General features: G+C 37.6%; 1 protein-coding gene across 1 annotated transcript in view; it reads right to left on the minus strand.

Annotated features, from left to right (window-relative positions):
- LOC124711168 (cap-specific mRNA (nucleoside-2'-O-)-methyltransferase 1) overlaps positions 1 to 19,436 on the minus strand; it is a 284,326-nt gene that overhangs the window by 89,419 nt on the left and 175,471 nt on the right. The window contains exon 12 of the mRNA XM_047241092.1: positions 17,750 to 17,937. Coding sequence (XP_047097048.1) covers positions 17,750 to 17,937 — 188 coding nt within the window. The remainder of the gene's footprint in view (positions 1 to 17,749; positions 17,938 to 19,436) is intronic.

The following is a 19,436-nucleotide window of genomic DNA, read 5'->3' on the forward strand; positions in this document are numbered from 1 at the left end:
TTTTGTCGTACAGGAGGAATTTCAGTGATGTCTCTTTCAGATACTGAGCCCACAGGAAGAATATTTCAAGGGTGGTACATTTCCCACATAGCTGATTGCATGGGAATCTCAAAAAAAGATGTAAGTCTTATCTTTAGCCTGTTTGACTGCAATACAAAGATGTTCTTGATAATTATAGTCTTCGACAACATGCCGATGTCAGTGTGTATCTGCTTCAATATCTTGTAAATGTATTTTACTTTTGGGATAGCCTACTGCATTGAATTTGTAGAGCCATTTCAGGCTAAGATTTAGATGTGGTATTCCATTAAGTTCTTTTTATTGGGGAGGGGGGGTGAAACTGTAAGACCAATTTATTCTATTAATGATGCAGGCAACACTGGAACATGGTGCTCTTACTTAACATTTCAACTTTAGTGGTTATTCTAATATCGGTAACAAGTAGCACTATTGGAAAATAAACACACATGCACATGCATATGCAGTTGAAGCTGGTGGTGTCCATTCTGTAGAACTGATGACATCTATTCTCCAGCCCACCAATGAACTTCCCCTCTCCCTCCCCCTCCAACCCAACCCCCCCCCCCCTGCCCTCTCCCCACACACACACACACACACACACACACACACACACACACACTTGGGAAGGTATTCTGCACTGGTTAGTTGTTTGGTGTGGGGGTTTAAAGGGACCAAACTACAGGGTCATCAATCCCTTGTGCTGCATTGCTTTTAAGGTACAGGGTTTAACGACCACAGGGTTTTCGTAGCTAAAAATTTAGAGTGGATTTCAATGTGAGATGCTTACAATAGTTTTCACAATGAAACTTTGTCTCAAAACCTGGCAGAAAGCGCAAAGAGTTTCTGGTCATATGTAAAGTATGCTAGGGCCAAAGCACAACTAATGCCTTCTCTGCAGAATAGTACAGGAAATACTATTAATAACAGTGCTGCTAAAGCAGAGATACTAAACACAGCCTTCTGAAATTCCTTCACAAAAGAATACAAAGTAAATATTACATAATTTGAATCAAGAACAGCTGCCAACACGATTAACATAGTAACAGATAGTTCCAGAGTAGTGAAGAAACTTAAATCACTTAATAAAATCAAGTCTTCCAGTCGAGACTGTATACTAATTAGGTTCCTTTCAGAATATGCTGATGCAATAATATTCAAGAAAGGCAACAGGAGAACTCCACTAAACTACAAGCTCATATCATTAACATTGATACGAAGTAGTATTGTGGAATAAATGTTATGTTCAAGCATTATGAAATACCTCAAAGAGAATGGTCTATTGACACACAGTCAAGACGGATCCAGGAAAAATTGTTCTTGTGATGCACAACTAGCTCTTTACTCACATGAAGTGTTGAGTGCTATCGACAAAGGATTTCAAATTGATTCCGTACTTCTATATTTCCAGAATGTTTTGACACCATAACTCACAAGTGGCTAGAAACCACACTAAGATAGTGTTATAGGTCCTCTGCTTTCCTTATCTATATAAACAATTTACGAGACAATCTGAGCAGCCATCTTTGGTTGTTTGCAGATGATGCTGTTGTTTACCATCTACTAGAGTCATCAGAAGATCAAAATCAATTGCAAAAAATTCAGAGAAGTTGTCTGTATGGCAATTGACCCTACATTTATTTATTTATTTATTATTCCATGGGACCAAATTAAGGAGAAGTCTCCATGGTCATGGAACGAGTCAATACATGAAATTATAACACGATATTAGAAACAGATAAAATGAAATATAAAAAAAAACATATTCAGGTGACAAGTCGTAAGTTTAAATAAAGAAAATCAACAATGTAACACTGGAATTTGCTTAATTTTTTAGCCGTTCCAGGAGCTCCTCGACAGAATAGAAGGAGTGAGCCATGAGGAAACTCTTCAGTTTAGACTTAAAAGAGTTTGGGCTACTGCTAAGATTTTTGAGTTCTTGTGGTAGCTTATTGAAAATGGATGCAGCAGAATACTGCACTCCTTTCTGCACAAGAGTCAAGGAAGTGCATTCCACATGCAGATTGGATTTCTGCCTAGTATTAACTGAGTGAAAGCTGCTAACTCTTGAGAATAGGCTAATATTGCTAACAACAAACGACATTAAAGAAAATATATACTGTGAGGGCAATGTCAGAATTCCCAGACTATTGAATCGGGGTCGACAAGAGGTTCTCGAACTTACACCACATATAGCTTGAACAGCCCGTTTTTGGGCCAAAAATACCCTTTTTGAATCAGAAGAATTACCCCAAAAAATAATACCATATGACATAAGCGTATGAAAATATGCGAAGTAGACTACTTTGCATGTTGAAGTGTCACTTATTTCAGATACTGTTCTAATGGTAAATAAAGCAGCATTTAGTTTCTGAACAAGATCCTGGACACGGGCTTTCCACAACAGCTTACTATCTATCCGAACACCTAGGAACTTGAACTGTTCCGCCTCGCTTATAATATACCCATTCTGTCTGATCAAAATATCGGTTCTTGTTGAATTGTGAGGTAGAAACTGTAAAAACTGAATCTTACTGTGATTTAGCATCAAATTATTCTCCACAAACCACGAACTAATTTCATGAACTAAATTATTTGATACTGTTTCAATATTACACACGAGATCCTTCACTACCAAGCTGGTGTCATCAGCAAACAGAAACATTTTTGAATCACCTGTAATACCAGAAGGAATATCATTTATGTAAATAAGAAATAGCAGTGCCCCAGCACCGACCCTTGGGGAACGCCCCACTTAACAGTGCCCCATTGGGACTGAACATCACTACCACTCTCAATATTGTGGAGAATTACCTTCTCCTTTCTGTTCTTAAAGTAAGAGGTCAACCAATTGTAAGTTACTCCCTTTACTCCATAATGGTCCAACTTCTGCAGTAATATTTTGTGGTCAACACAGTCAAAAGCCTTTGTTAAATCAAAGAAAACACCTAGCATGTGAGGTCATTCATATGAGTGCTAAAACGAAACCATTAACCTTTGGTTACACGATAAATTAATCAAATATAAAAGTCGTACATAGCTGAGAATGACAATTATGAACAACTTAAAAGAGGAAATAACAAATAGAAAATGTCGTGGGAAAGGCGACCCAAAGATTGTGTTTTATTGGCAGAACACTTAGAAGTTGCAACAGATCTACTAGAGGGACCATGCACATTACACTTGTCCATTCTCTTTAGGAGTACTGCTGCATGGTGTAGGAACCTTACCAGATAGGAGTACATTGAGAAAGTTCAAAGAAGAGCAGCACATTTTGTATTACCGAGAAATATATGGGAGAGGGTATCATGAACATACAAGATTTGCAGTGGGCATCAATAAAACAAAGGTGTTTTTCATTGCGGTGGCGTCTTCTCATAAAATTTCAATCACCAACTTTCTCCTCCAAACGCGAAAATGTTTTATTGATGCTGATCTATGAAGGGAGAAATGATCATCATAATAAAATAAGTGAAATAAGAGTTCACACAGAAAGAAATAGGTGTTCGTTTTCTCCGTGTGCTATTCAAGAGTGGAATAATACAGAATTATTGTAAAGGTGCCTGGCACTTAAGTGTGATTTGCAGAGTATCCATGCAGATGTAGATGATTTTTTTCCCCTCAGATGTTAGGTAACATCACACCAACATAGGGAAGAGAGAGCCAAATAGGTGACCACTAATAAATATGAATGATGTCCTACCATGACTGATGTAAAAATGTTCATACCTTGCTAACATGAAACGAAAAATATTATATCTAATAACAGCAATATAAGGAAAAGATAAAGATGACACATTGAGCTGCAGAGAGGCACAATGAAAATATACTTACTCATTAGCTTTTAGAAGAAGCCTTCTTCAGAAGAGGAAACACACACACACACGCACACACACACACACACACACACACACACACACACAGATATATTCATTCGCACAAGAAAGCACACCTCAAGTACACAGTTCCACCATCTTGGGCAACTCAGACTGGAATGCCAGAGATGACGGTCATGTGTGTGTGAGATGTGCTTACTTGTGTGAATGAATGTGTGTTTCCTTTTCTGAAGATGGCTTTGTCTACAACTCAATGTGTCATCTTTAGGGTGAGTAGCAACCTATCTTCTCCTCATATTGTTGATAGTCCAACCCGGAATTCCCACCATTTTAAAATAGTGTATATACCATCATAATATGATTTAAAAACTAGCAACTCAGTGAAATAACATGACCCAGTTTGCAGGCCAGAATGACACAGGAATAAATAAGAAGGGAAGAAAGAAACATTGTGAACTTAGAGGACTAAAAATGTAAAGAGGTGTTTAATTTTTTATTTTCAAGGTAGGAGTAACAGGTTTCAAAGCGGGGAATAAAAAAATTAATTTAAAAAAAGGGAAGATAGAAGAGGGGGGGGGGGGGGGAGAGGGAGAGGCAGAGGCAGAGGGAGAGCGAGAGGGAGAGGGGAGAGTGTGTACGTGTGTGTGTGTGTGTGGGGGGGGGGGGGGGGGGAGTATTTGTAGTATGACATGAAACAGAGTAAGTGTAACAAGAAATGAGGACCAACACATGAGATACTGTACTGGGGTATAGGTTGGAGGATGCTGTATGTACTGACACAAATTCAGAAGAGAAAAGAAACAAAGATGATTTTTAAAGGAGAAAGGTGAAAGTAGTATAAAATGATTTAAATATCATTGAAATAATTAAGTTTTAAGACAAACTCCAATATTGTACAGATTAAAACTAGCTTGAATTGTAAAAGATTATGAAATCAAGTTCTCATAGATAGAAAAATATTAAAATTGTTTGAAATTGTGTGGCTGAGATAATATGGAGCAAAAAGAGAAAATATAAACAGAAATTATATGAAAGTTAAATGTTTACAAGTTAGCCAAAGTATGTTATGCTATTTATGATAGCTCAATGTTTTCAAGATTATTTCTTGTAACTACAACATGTAAGCATGATTAGCTATGTTTGCTGAAGTTTGTATTAGAAATCAGATGCCTGTAAAATCTATTCAATTTTTATCATATACTAGTCTGTTATCCTTGTTAACAAAACAAAAAATTACCAGCCATGTTCATCACAGTAAAACATTGCTATGTCCAGAGGTAAAACACATTACTCCCACAATAATATATTTCTCATTAATTTTTTAATGTACAGTTAAAAAAACTGTGCTAGGAGTAAAAGGTTTCTACATAGTGCAAACATTCAGTGTTAAATACAGTATGTAGATATATTTACAGAGACTTCATTCATCTAAGTGGAGGATATGAGGTGCTATATACCTCCCCAGTGGAGTGATGTGTATCCCCATGATTAATGATACTTGCTACTAAAAGTTATAAAATAACATACTAAATGTAAAGATACAGATATTGTGTGAGAGGGAGGGGGTGGGTATTAATTTTTATTTTGCATATGGGGAACTGTAGTGAGGGATAAGGTGCATTTTCAGCAAGGAACAGTAATTGCAATGACTTCATGAGATGAAATATCTGCTTGGATGCACAAATACATATTCCCTGGATCATGAAAAATAAACTACTACTACTATTCAGGATATGGAATGTTGAAGGTAATCATATAATGTAGTATGTATATGTAACTGAAAATAAAACATACGGTGTGGTGTTTGTAAGGAGCCCTGGTTCTTAAGAGAAGAAGATACGAAATCAAGTTTGTACAGGGCATATCTTCATTGGTGAGAAATGAAGGTATGTTAGAAAAGGTGCTGGAAGTGACCTACCTTCACCAGTACACACAGTTCAACACGGTGCTGCATGTTTGTGAGTAGTGCTGGTCCACAGTGCTGCCAGAGTACTGGATTTCACAGAGGACGTTCTCACATAAATCATCGATATGGTAGCACCAGTGAAATCTGACAGCAATGAGGATCCACAAGCTGAGTGTTAATCTTGTGTTTCAGTGTAGCGTGGCTCACTGTTCATGGTGTTCTGTGTGAATTGCTTCTTCCAGTGCTGCTTTATTCTTGTCATGTATTGATATTACGTGGAAATTGTGCGTTTCTTCTGAAACACTACTGAACAACTGGTTATTTTAAGACATGTCAGCAACTGATTTTACAATGTTTCAAAAGTTGACATAAACTGTCTGAACACTGTGTTCAAGGCTTGGTGACAAAGCTGGACACAAAGGGAACATTGTTAGATCTAGATAGCGAGGGGGTCAGGGGTGCCCGCAGTTATCGAAAGAAAGTGTTGTTGAGGTAAAGAGATGATTGTTGGCATTGAGCATAAAGATTCTTTGCTGTTAATTGCATGAAACTGTACTATTCAACAGCATGTGTCACAGAGCTACAGAGAAAGTAGGCCAGTGTATCTCAATGTTTACAGGTGTTCACAAAGTGATACAGACATACCATGAAAAACACCTGCCATACTGCCATTCGTTTCACAGCTTTCTCATTGAAAGCCCAGAAATATTACAGTATACAAGGTACAGTTTTGAAGAGTGGTTCACCTATAACGATATATGGACTCTCAATATATACATTTATGGAGTAGTAACAACCAGCAGCATGTAGTCATTGAGAAACCCCTTCATTCGAGAAGGTGGGCTTATTCTGTGCATTATAACAGTGGTGCATCACTGGACTTTTTTTTACACTACTGTTGTCAGTGAAGTGTACCAGGTACTCTTTCATGAACCTGCTAATCAGTTGGATAACGAGGATCAGACACTTAGCTGGTACCAGCAAGATGGGACAACTTGCCACATGTTTAAAGCGACTATGGCTGCATTGAAATCATTGTTCCCTGACAGTGTGATTTCCAAAGCATTATGGCCTCCGAGGTCACCTGACTTGACCCCTAAAGACGTTTTCTGTGGGGCCACTTATAAGGTTACGTGCATAAGAACAAACCAGGCATCAGCATTGAGTTCCATCAGAAGTCCACCATGAAATCCAGGCAGTCACACCCAGTATTCTGGCAGCAACATTTGCAAACATTTAGTGCTGTGTTGAACTGTGTGTACAGGTGGTGGGAGGTCATTTCCAGCACGTCTTATAATATACCTTCATTTCTCAACCATAAAGGTATGTCATGCACAAATTTGATTTCATATTCTCTTTTACCACAATGTTTGTAACACTTTTTCTGGGGTCTCTTACGACTGAGACACCATTCGCTGTTTGTTAACTCAACAGCAGTAACACAAGTTATTCTCAGAAATGTGGTGCAGTGATTCTGGATTTGAAAAGAATTAGAAGATGTCTGAGAGAACAATTGTCACACAAAGGTAAGGAAGTTCAGTATCACATTGAAACTCACATTGCACCATTCACGTAGGTAGACAGCCGACTAGTTGTCATTCCCTTACAGAAGGCTGCATAGTAATTGCAACTGTTGTATAATGTGCATGCTTTCACATGTAGCCCTACATTCAATAAGACAACTGTGAAAAATGTAATATCCCTAAAAACTTTAACTTCTGAAGATGGTTTGAGGTTCCCATTAAAATAATATAAATAATCTACCAGAGCATTGCACATACACTCTCTCTTACGTTCAACTAGTTTTTTGATGAAGGCTGTTTCCCACAAATGGTATATACAGAAGTATGACTGAGTTATGAAAAGGGTAAACAAGATGAAATTGGAAATTATAAACCGGTCTCATTGTTAACAGTTTTCTGAATAACAAAGAAATCAGGTGCTTGTAGGTGTGAATATTACAAAACTACCAGTTTAATGAGTCACAGATGCAAAATACTGGCATGAATTATCCACACTAGAACTGAAAGAGTGGCAGAAGCAGTTTTAGGAAGATCAGTTAGGGTTCCAGCAAAATGCAGGAAGCACGCAAGGCAATGTTGGTCTACAACTTATCTTAGAAGCTACAGGGGTCACTCAGAAAGTAATGCCCCATTGTTTCTCCCCCCCCCCCCCCCCCCCCCTCAGCCCACAACAATGTTTTGAATGCTAACTGTCCATAAGAATTCTTTAAGAGTCCTGAGCATGTGAAAAAAATGTGGAGCATTACTTTCAAGGTGACCCTTGTCAGAATTTGTCCCGGTGTGCAAACCTTCGGGTAAAGTCTGGCGCCAGATGCCACCACTGCAGCTGCAGAGACATCAAAATGACTGGAGCTGAAGCCCTTGGAATCCTCTGCCTCACATCATCTTGACACTTCAAGACATTATGACGCCATGGCTATATAAAGCCCACCCTGCAGTCGCAGTCATTCAGTGTGGAAAGTTTCGTTCAGTGCATGCTGCAGACGTGTTTTGTGTTCCGACTTTAGTGTCTAGTGGACTATTTTATATGACTATATTTTATTTGTTTACTTTAGTCTCTTAGTGTATTGTGAATTAAGTTTGCAATGGATAAATTTGTTACCAAAAATGCGCACTTGGAACTTGATGATACTGCACATCAACCTCCAACAATTACTGTGTCGTCAATTGCTTTGTCGTCTTTAGGCGAGAACCGTTCACAGCCGAAATCTAGACAATCCGATAAGGGAAGATCATTTCAGAAGTCTTGATTGGTCAAATATAAATGGCTAGAATATGAAGCATCTACTGAAAAAGTTTTTTGCATAACCTGCAAAGTAGCAGATGCTAAAAATCTACTACAATTTCCTTAAAAAAAAAAAAAAAAAAAAAAAAAAAAAAAAAAAAAAAAAAAAAAAAAAAGAAGAAGAAGAAGATGTTCCGAAACTAAATTCTATTACTACCCGAAGTGTGGCCTCCCAATTGAATAAATAGTTAGATAGTGATATGAAGAAAGGCCATTTAGCTCTTGACACAATTTTTACTACCATGCAGTTTCTATGTCAACAAGGACTAACAATTAGAGGGCACGAAGATGTAAACTCAAATTTTTTTCAACTGTTGGAACTCTGAAAGAATGACATACCCGAGTTTAAAGATTGGTTAGGACATTCGCCGTATAAGCGGACATCCCACAATATTCAAAACGAGATTATTGATCTACAAGGAAAGTCTGTGTTGAGAAAGGTTTTGGCTTTAATCAAGAACACTGAACATTTTTCTATTATGGTTGACGAAACAAGTGATTCTTCGATTCACAAACAAGTGTCATTTTGTATTCATACTGTCGATGTTTCCTTAATCATCAACAAAGACTTTATTGGCTTATACAAAACTCCCAACAATGAATCACAAACGCTGATTTGTCAATGGATAATTGAAGAGGACAGTGCTATGATGGTGCCTCGATATGACAGGTAATTTCAAAGGACTAAAAAAGTTAGTTTTAGATATACAACCGAAAGCACATTATGTGCACTGCACTGCTCACAGTTTAGACTTGGCAGTTGTAGATAGTCTCCACCATCTTACTTCTATGAGGGATATTATGGCTTTAGCCAAGGACTTAATAAACAACATAAGGGAATCCAACAAAGGATGGGACTTTTCAGAGGCATACGCTGTGAGAGCGCCAGCGACCAAGCTTGGTCTATGACCCCTTTGGCTGACTCGATGGACTATGTGGGCTTCTAGTATCTTGAGAATATTCAAAAACTTTGAAGAACTTCTAGAGTTTTTTGAAACATTTTCAGCAGAGGACAAAACAGAGGCAGGTTACAAATGTGCAGGCTAACTTGAGTCAATGTTACTATTTAAGACTTCTTTCTATTTACGTCTTTATTGCCATGCAATGATCCCAATAGAGCATGTCAATGAAAAAATTCAATGCCCTCATCTAAGTGTTGATGATCTGGAAAAAATATACGAGGCTTGATTTGTATATTGAATGGAAGGAGTGATGGTTTTGAACACTTTTGGGAATTGTGTTTAAAAGAAAAACCTTCACAAATTGTTGATCCTTCGCTTCCTGAGAATCGAAGTATACCAAAGGAGGATGAAAAAAACGAAGCCAGCTCACTGCACACTTTCAAAACCCCAAAGGAATACTACAAAGCTATTTACATTGAAGTTTGTGAAACAGTGCAATCTGAGTATTACTGAGCGGTTTGCCTTAACTGGACTCACACAAGTCATTGCAGATGAACAAGAGTGCCTGCATTTAGTAAACAGAGGTGAAACAATTTGAAAAAATCAACAGAGTTTTTTCAAAAATGACCTAGACATTGAAGACTGCACTTACACTTGAATATGTTTTCCAATATAGCTAATTAAAAAATAACTGGTCTTAAAAAACATGTGTGATGTAAGTTATTACATTACACAAGAGCCTGCAGTTGGAGAAATGTTATGTGAAATAGTGAAGTGCATTAAGTTTATCGAAATAGTTCCAATCACAACAGCAACAGCAGATTGTTCATTTAGCGCCCTTAGACGTCTGAAGTCATATCTCCGATCAACAATGGGACAGATGCGATTGAACAACTTGGTTGTTCTTCATGCCCACTGAGATGTTTTGGATGAACTGGGTATCCGACCAGTCATCAACGACTTCATATTCAGTAATCCAGTCAGACAGTCAACATTTGCACCTTTCTAAAGACACTCTAGCCCTAATAATGGCATTTAGAGCAATGTTAAAAATCTTTATAAAATAGAGAATTAAATTCATACATAATGTTAATTTTCAGTTTCCAACTATTAGTACTAGTTTAGTACTGTATTACTATATTACTACAGTAGTGTATTAGTTATTTCCAAATGCTTAAATATTTTTAGGTTGTAAGACCCAATTAAAACTCGCTATTTACATATTTTTTGATAGAAAGTATTAGACATACTGTATTAACTTTATTAACTGTATTTAAGCATTAACTTCAAGATACTGTTTTATTTAATGAACCCTGAGCCTTATTCAAAGTAAGCTTAAATTAGCTATTTCACTTATTAATCAAAATGCTATTACTGTGCGACAGCAATATTTTATGTTATATTCTTTAATGGTAGTTTAGGATTTATTTAAATATAATTTCAGTCTTTTCAGAGCTATATACTCACTGCTCTGTAATAGTCTATAAGCATGATTATTACTGCAAATTAGTGCGGTTAAAGGCGCTGCAGTCTGGAACGCAAGACCGCTACGGTCGCAGGTTCGAATCCTGCCTCGGGCATGGATGTTTGTGATGTCCTTAGGTTAGTTAGGTTTAACTAGTTCTAAGTTCTCGGGGAATAATGACCACAGCTGTTGAGTCCCATAGTGCTCAGAGCCATTTGAACCATTTTACTGCAAATTAAATTGGCTTTTTACGAAAATACCATGCATGTTTATGTTTTGTTTCTTTTTTTCAAAGCCAAAAAATGTGTCAGGCTTGTTGAGTTTCCCGGAGTGTCACGTTATCGAGAGTCCATTTTTGGGGTTCTACTGTTGATCTTATTACTCCAAAATGCTTAAAAAACCTTAACACTCACTATTTTTCATTAAAAATTTAAAAAATTTCCTGGGGCGAGACCCCCAGTATGCCCCCCCCCCCCCTCCCCCCAATATCTTATTAATAAGCCGGCACCCCTGGATGTAGCCTATCCCCAATATTATTCAAATTGTACATTAAACAAGAAGTAAAGGGGAAATTTGAAAAAGTTCAGGGAAAGGAAAAAAACTTTACTTTTTGCTGAAGACAATGTAATTTTGTCAAAGAAAAGGACTTGGAAGATAAGTTGAACACAATGGGTAGTGTCTTGAAAACAGGTTATATAAGAGTGGTTTGAAAAGTTCTCAGAATCACCACGAGGGGTCAGTGCAAGCGCAACGAGTTGTTCACATGACATTCATTGGACTATTGCCTGTAAACATGTGCTGCATCAGTGCTCTTGGAAGAGAGCTGTGGTGGTGACGTGGCTCTGTTGTTGTTCTTGCGTAGTTATGTGCAAAGATGTAAAAAAAAATCGAGATTCGAGCAGTGATTTAGTACTTTGTACAGAAGGGTATGAAGGCAAAGGAAATTAATGCCAATCTCCAGAATACAATGGGGGACTCTGCTCCTTCATATCCAACTGTTGCCAAGTGGATAAATGAATTTAAATTTGGTCGTGAGAGCTTAGATGATGATCCGTGCAGAGGTCAGCCAAGATGTGTCATTACTCCAGAAATCATTGCAAAAGTGCACAAAATGGTCATGGAGGACCACCGATTGAAAGTGTGTGAAATTGCTCACACTTGCCAGATGTTGTCTGAAAGGGTATATCACTTTTTAACTGAAGAATTAGCAATGAAAAAATTATCTGCGATATGGGTGCCATGATTCTTGATGCTTGATCGAAAACCCATGCCGTCCCCATGACATGAAGTAAGGTATGAATTGTTGACACACCCGCCTTATCCACCTGATATGGCTAGGCAGACTTCCACCTCTTCCTAAAACTGAAAATTTTTCTTGGTGGATGAAGATTCACTTCAAATGAAGAATTGATAGCCGGAGTTGACAACTATTTTCCAGGCTTGGAGGAAACTCATTTTCGAGGTGGGATCAAGGCAGTGGAACATCGTTGGACCAAGTGCATTAATCTACAATGAGACTACATTGAAAAATAAAAAAAAGTTTCAGTGATGTAAGCACTTTTTTTCTATTCTGTACCAAGAACTTTTCAAAACACCCTCTTAAAATGAACATCAACAAAAATAAAACAAGGGTAATGGAGTGGAGTTGGATTAAATCCGGTGATGTGGAGAGAATTAGATCATGAAATGAGACACTATTAGGGGAGCAAAATAGCTGATGATGGCAGAATTAAAGAGGATATAAAATGAAGATCTGCAATATTATGGAATGCTTTTCTTAAAAAGAAAAATACATAATCATCTAACATAAATTTTAAGTGCTATGAATTCTTTTCTGAAAGTATTCGACTGGAATGTCACCTTATATGAAAGTGCTTCTGCAACATCATGCTAAAGAGAGCACTGAAGATTAGATATGTACATTGGCTAACTAAAGAAGAACTGCAGAAAATTTACGACACAAACTGACTAAAAGAAGGAACCACTTGATAGGATACATTTTGGTGGAGGGAGGGAGGGATTTGACGATTTGCATGAGCAACGCACAATCAATGCTGCTAGTACTGCGAAGTGTTGAACAAGGCAAGAATTGCATATCGCCGCAAAAGACAAGACCAATCGATTCAAGAGTCATCCTCCACCATGACAATGTGCGACCTCATACTGCAGCTCTAACTGTCTCTAAGCTACTGGAAATGCACTGGACTACTCTTGATCATCCTCCTTACAGCCTGAACTTATCACCCTGCGATTTTCATTTATTGAGATCACTTAAAGAAGCTCTAGGAGGGCGACAATTTGAAGACGACGACAGTGTGGAAGACTTCGTGCGCAACTGGCTGGTGACAGTGTCCCAGTTCTTTTTATGATGAGGGCATCAAAAAGCAGCCCATATGCTGGGACAAGTGCATTTCCAAAGCAGGAGTCTATGTGGAAAAGTGCCTTGAGTTTTTCAATAAATGAATTTAAATAAAAAATAAAATCCTATTTATATTTGATCCACCCTTGTATGTAAAGATAGATTTTTTTAATGACTCCATCCAATACATATGTGTGCACACTGATCATCCAGAACATCATGACCACCGACCTACTACTGATACAAATCTGTTATGTTATGTTATGTTATGTGGTTTATTCATCTCATTACATACAATTTTCAAATCATTTGATTTGATGTACAGGAGACATGTCAAGGTTTACAAAAGAAACTTTTTTCACTTTTTTTAAGAGAACTACAAAAGTTTACATTATATTTTACATTTCTAAGTTACAGCTACACATGTACATAAAATAATAAATGTATTACAATCCCTGTGTTCAGATTGTGAAGCTGTCCTCAATGAATTCATCGACAGAATAATAACACTTTTCCACCAGGAGAGTAAAGAGCAATCTTTTCAGTGAACCAATCTCCATTTTAAATATATTACTGCCTTTTATTTTATTGAAAATTTTTAACCCCATATACTCTGGCGTTTGGGAATAAAGTTTTAAACGATGTGTTGGAAGTTTGAAGTTATCTCTGTGGCGAGTGCTGTAGTTGTGGTCAAAACGGAAATTGTCTAGTGTATGTTGATTTCTATATAGGAACACCACCATCTCATATATGTAAAGTGAGGGGATAGATAGTACTTTTAAATTTTTTAACAGTGGTCGACAGGATTCCCGTTTTTTTGCAACACACATGTTTCTAATTACTTTCTTTTGTAATACTAGGAGCCTAGTGACATTTGCTGAATTTCCCCAGAAGATTATGCCATAACGAATAACTGACTCAAAGTAGCAGTGATAAACTATCTTTCTGGTATCTATGTTTGTGGCACCTGACAAAATACACATTGCAAATGCTAAGTTGTTCAGTTGATTTGCTAAGTAATCTATGTGTACCTTCCAATTTAAATTTTTGTCAAGATTTAGGCCTAAGAACTTCACGTGGTTTGCTTCTGTGATATCCTGATCATTGCAAGTTATCTTTATTTCACTCCTTTCTACTGATTTAGCTTCAAATTGCATCATTTTGGTTTTAGTTACATTTAGTTTTAGTCCATTTTGATAGAACCAAGATTCCAAGTGGTATCAGAATCACCTGGCAAGGAATGACTGCTAGTCAGACACATGAATGGTGCATGTAGTATCAGTGAGGGTGCTGTCCCTGTGTAGAATGGGGAAGCCAAATGATCTATCTGAGTTTGACCAAGGGCAGATTGTGATCACCTGAAGGCTCAGCATGAGCATTTTGGAGACTGCACAGCTCATCAGGTGCTCAAGGACTGCTGTTGTGAGTGTCTTCAACATATGGTGAAACCCAGATGAAACCATGTCCAGATGTTTTTTTGCAAGGTTGGGCAGCCACCCCCTCATTACAGATGCCACACGTCATAGAATGGGCAGACTGGTAAAATAAGACAGGCAGCGAATTGCGGCAGAACTAACATCAGACTTTAATGCCACACAGAGTACAAATGTGTCTGAATGCACAGTGGACCGAACACTCCTAATGTTGAGACTCCGCAGCCAACAACCCATGCATGTGCTAATGTTAACACCACGACATCGGCAACTATAAGTGAAATGGGCACGTGACCATTGGCACTGGATGCTGGTGCAGTGGCACAGTGTTGTATGGTCTGATGAATCCCAAGACCTTCTTCATCATGTCGATGACACTTGTATTGCGGGACGGAGACAAGCTGGCAGCAGCTCCGTTATGCTCTGGGGAACATTCACATGGGCATCCACAGGTCCAGTGGAGCGTCTGCAAGGCCCTATCATGACAGCCAAGGAATATCATACAATGTTTGCAGACCATGTACACCCCTTCATGACAATCATGTTTCCCGATGGCAGTGGGATGCTTCATTAGATAATGTGCCATGTCACAAGGCCAAGACTGTGACAGAGTGTTTTGAGGAAGAACACAGTGGTGAGCTACAATTGATATGCTGCCCCCCCCCCCCCCAACTCACCAGATCTGAACCCAATCAAACACAAACATGATGCCAGAATTCACAGTCCTCCACCCCCCCCCCCCTCCCCAAGAATTTATGGGAATTAGGTGACGTGTGTGTGCAGATGTAGTGCCAACTCCCTCCAGAGACCTACCAAGGCCTCACTGCTTCCATGACATGCTATATTGTAACTGTTATACGTGCCAAAGGTGGATATACCAGCTATTAGGTAGACGGTCATACTGTTCTGGCTGATCAGTGTATACAAAATATAATACACAAAAATGATTCATGTAAGTTGGCTGTTATTCTAACCTCACTGATTTGATGGATCAATGTCTGGAAGGATGATCAACGCAACAGTACAATAACTCACAAATTGTCCACCTATACAGACACTGGCCAACACTACTTCTCATGCATGTATCAGAAATTCCATAATACTACTGTAGAAACCTGAAAAGAAGAAATTGCAGCCTCACAGCTGTCACTGGAGGGCTGGTATAGCTGTAGCTCAAATTATGTTCAATGGGACTCATGTGTGAACATGCCTGTAACCAAATTCACTGAATGCCTTCAATCTTGTATATATAATCCAGCATTTGAATTCTAAGAAAACACACACTGTCACCCATAAAGAGAAAAGAATAGAACATGGCAGGACAAAAGTATAAATGATCTCATAACCAAACTTTCAGATTGACAAAGAACTGTTTTTGGTTAGGTGGAGGCTCATACAATTATTAATGCCGAATCCTGTCCTCGTCATCAGTCCACCATCCTGATATCAAGATGTTCTGTCCACAAATGCAAAGTTATTTAATGTTTTTGCATAAATATTTGGATTGTCCGAGTTAACACTACAGTGCAATTTGTGGGAGACTAAATTGTGCTTCCATGCATAGTGTTTATCTGCCCAATCTCAGTGGATACTACAATGTTTTGTGATAATGACACAAACACACACACACAATGAATTCTGGGTTGACAGTCTGCATCATTTTGTTGTTCATTAGACACACTGCAAACAAACTGCCTCGGCCAACTATTTTGATGGGCTTTGATGAAGCAAGCCTAACTCTATACTCTTATGGACAAGTTTAACCTTATGTTCCTTGAAAATCTCTCTCTGTCTGGAAGCAAGACTATACCCATCAAATTACACTTTGGGACTCTGGTATTTGCAACAGCACATTTTTACTGACCTATTTTATTGTACCACTGTCTTGCCATATCACAGTTATTAATAATTAAAATTATTGACTTATACCAAAGTGAAGAATAATGATGTCAGGAGCTGTAACACTTAGCTAAGGAGTAAAGGAATACAAGGGAAAGAGTCAATGTAACAAATATGAAAATAAACAAAAAGAAAAACTAATGAGCGGCTAACTGCAAAATACAAATCCCTTCTATAAATTTCAGAAAAGTAGTTTTACTAGACAAGAAATTAATGGCTCCTAGAAGAAAAAAACTGATAATTCCACAGCAACTGCACTGATAAATTCGCTTGTAAAAGTATATCTGTGTTCTAGCAGGAAAAGTAATAATATTACAACTGTAATTCTAGAAACTGATGGATTACAGACTGTGATGCAAAAAGATATACACCAGAATTCTTTTCTGGGCTGATAAATTTGATACAAAATTTCTTGACCAGAGAAGTATTAATTCAGTGCAGTATTCTTAGCTGCTTCTCTTTTTAATTAAAACAATTAGGTCGCTATTTGGAAGCCCCTTTTCCTTATATCTTTTGGTCTTGTCTGAGAAAATCATGAATCCAAATGAAGAATGTACTGTCTCTCTTCTTTCTACAGTGGATTCAAACATACTTTCCAGATCTGTGCATATACTGTTTATGATATGTATGTATAATGTATATGCTCCTCAGCCTTTCACCAGCAAGTTGTGTTCCATAAATGCTGTGACTTATTTAGGACAGTTAGGATTCCCTGCAAACAGCATATTTTACAGTGATCACTGAACTAAAAGAGTGCCTGCACATTATAAACTTTACAACAAAAAAAGGGTATTTTTGCTGCAGTTTAATCCAACATGTGAAGCACTACTCATTTTTCGTGGCTTTTCCTGTAAATTTCCTCTGCAACAACACCTTCTTATTAACTTTGTGACACTAACCATAAATGCAATGTGTTACATTCATATGAGCCACTTTTATAGAGGCTTCTTATCAAAAGTGTTACTTGTAAAGAGTTTCATTGATCTAAAGAAATTCAAGCATTTAAAACTACATGAGACAAAGAGATATACGTTGCCCTTTAATATGAATAATTGAAACAAAGGAATTAATAGGGACCAAAAGGTAAAAAAGAGATAGAATTCCTTTAAAAATGATAAAGCACCTTTTTTCAGTAGTTCTTCACACTTAATGCTGGGACTAACAAAAGGTGGTGCTGTTCTTGATTTATCTGGGATGTCCCAGTAACGCAGGCACTCTCGTCGAATGTCTGACTGACGACTTTCTGTCAAATTAGTGTCCCGGCAAAATGCAGCTATCTTCACCAGATTAACAACCTGGCGTTCACCAATGCTGCAAAATGTTTCATCTGCCTTAGACACACACATTCACTTTTTATGTAACTTTTTTCCATCATAAGTAAATATCTGAACCAAAAGCAAAAATATGTATAGTGTACAATGAAATCATCTCTAACAGAGTATATTATGGTAACAACTATCTTTACATAATTTTGTTGCGTACTCTTGTGGAAATAGTTTGAGCTACATCAAATCTATGAGTATTTTAAAAAAAAACACAAGGAAGAAACAGCAAAAACAAAGTAGTGAGAACAAAACATGTAACATAGAATGACTGTTAAGCCAAAAACTGAAGTGGGGCAATGAGTAACAAAAAGTATGTTAGTGTGAAGAAACTGAACTGGGTTACAAAAAAAAAAAAAAAAAAAAAAAAAAAAAATTATAGATAAAAACAACATACATTAACATCAATAAGGAATTTAAAACCACTGAACAGAAATAATATGGATAAACAAATGCATTCAAATCTGAAGATTCACATGTGAAATATTTTGCTGCTCAATCAGGTCTAAGTTTCTGTTCAGCTTGGCTATGGGCCTTTTACCCACTTCATTTCATCTCATAGCTTTTCACTTTATCGTACAGATAGATTAAAAAAAAAAAAAAAAAAAAGATATGGACTCAATTCACAGTAGTAAAATAAAGTCAGAGAAGGAAGATGAGCTGTAACAGCTATACAGGAAAAGGTAAATGGATGGTGGACTGTTTCCCTAGTGTGTTTAACATTCTGATGGCAATGAAGCCCCTAACACCAACCTTGGTAAGAAGCAAAGAATCATCTAATCTTTCATCTTTCAGTATCTCACCCAAGTGACAAATGAACTGCAAAAATTTTGAAAGCAGCATTTCAATGTGACTTCTCCCATATGTCCGTTCAATGTTTCATCACCACTACACCTCACTTTCGGAGCAATAAAGGAAGATGGAAACAGTACATACAGGTATGAAAGAACAATTAGTAAAATGGTGGCAACATTAATACGGGAGATAACAAAAGAAATCTGAAAGAATATGAAAGAGAGAAGGAAAATGAGGAAACTGGTATGGGGAAAAAATGACTGAGCAAGACACAACAAGGAAGAAAAGTAGCATGCCAGTGCAAGTAGAGACAGAATAAACAGTTAACAGTCATAGTAATGTGGAAAGATGAAGAATAAGCAGCAATACGGGATGAGAATGATTAAGTAACATGGGACTCACTGGTAAAGGAGAAGACTGCCACACCAGAATTCACACAAGCAAAAGTTTCACGTGTGTCAGTTCAAATGGTGCAGCTGTTGTAATAAGTCAATCAACCACCATTTTATACATCGAGGTGAGGTAAAGCAGGTGGTAGACTTTGGTTTATTGGTAGAACACTGGGAAATGCAGTCAGGCTACAAAGGACACTGTTTACAAACCACTCGGGTGACTGGTTCTAGAATACTGAACGGTTCTAGAACATTGATCAAATGAGTGGTATCTGTATCAAATAGGACTAACAGGGGATAC

The sequence above is a fragment of the Schistocerca piceifrons genome, chromosome 8 (assembly GCF_021461385.2).
Source record: "Schistocerca piceifrons isolate TAMUIC-IGC-003096 chromosome 8, iqSchPice1.1, whole genome shotgun sequence".
NCBI classification, from domain to species: Eukaryota; Metazoa; Arthropoda; class Insecta; order Orthoptera; family Acrididae; genus Schistocerca; species Schistocerca piceifrons.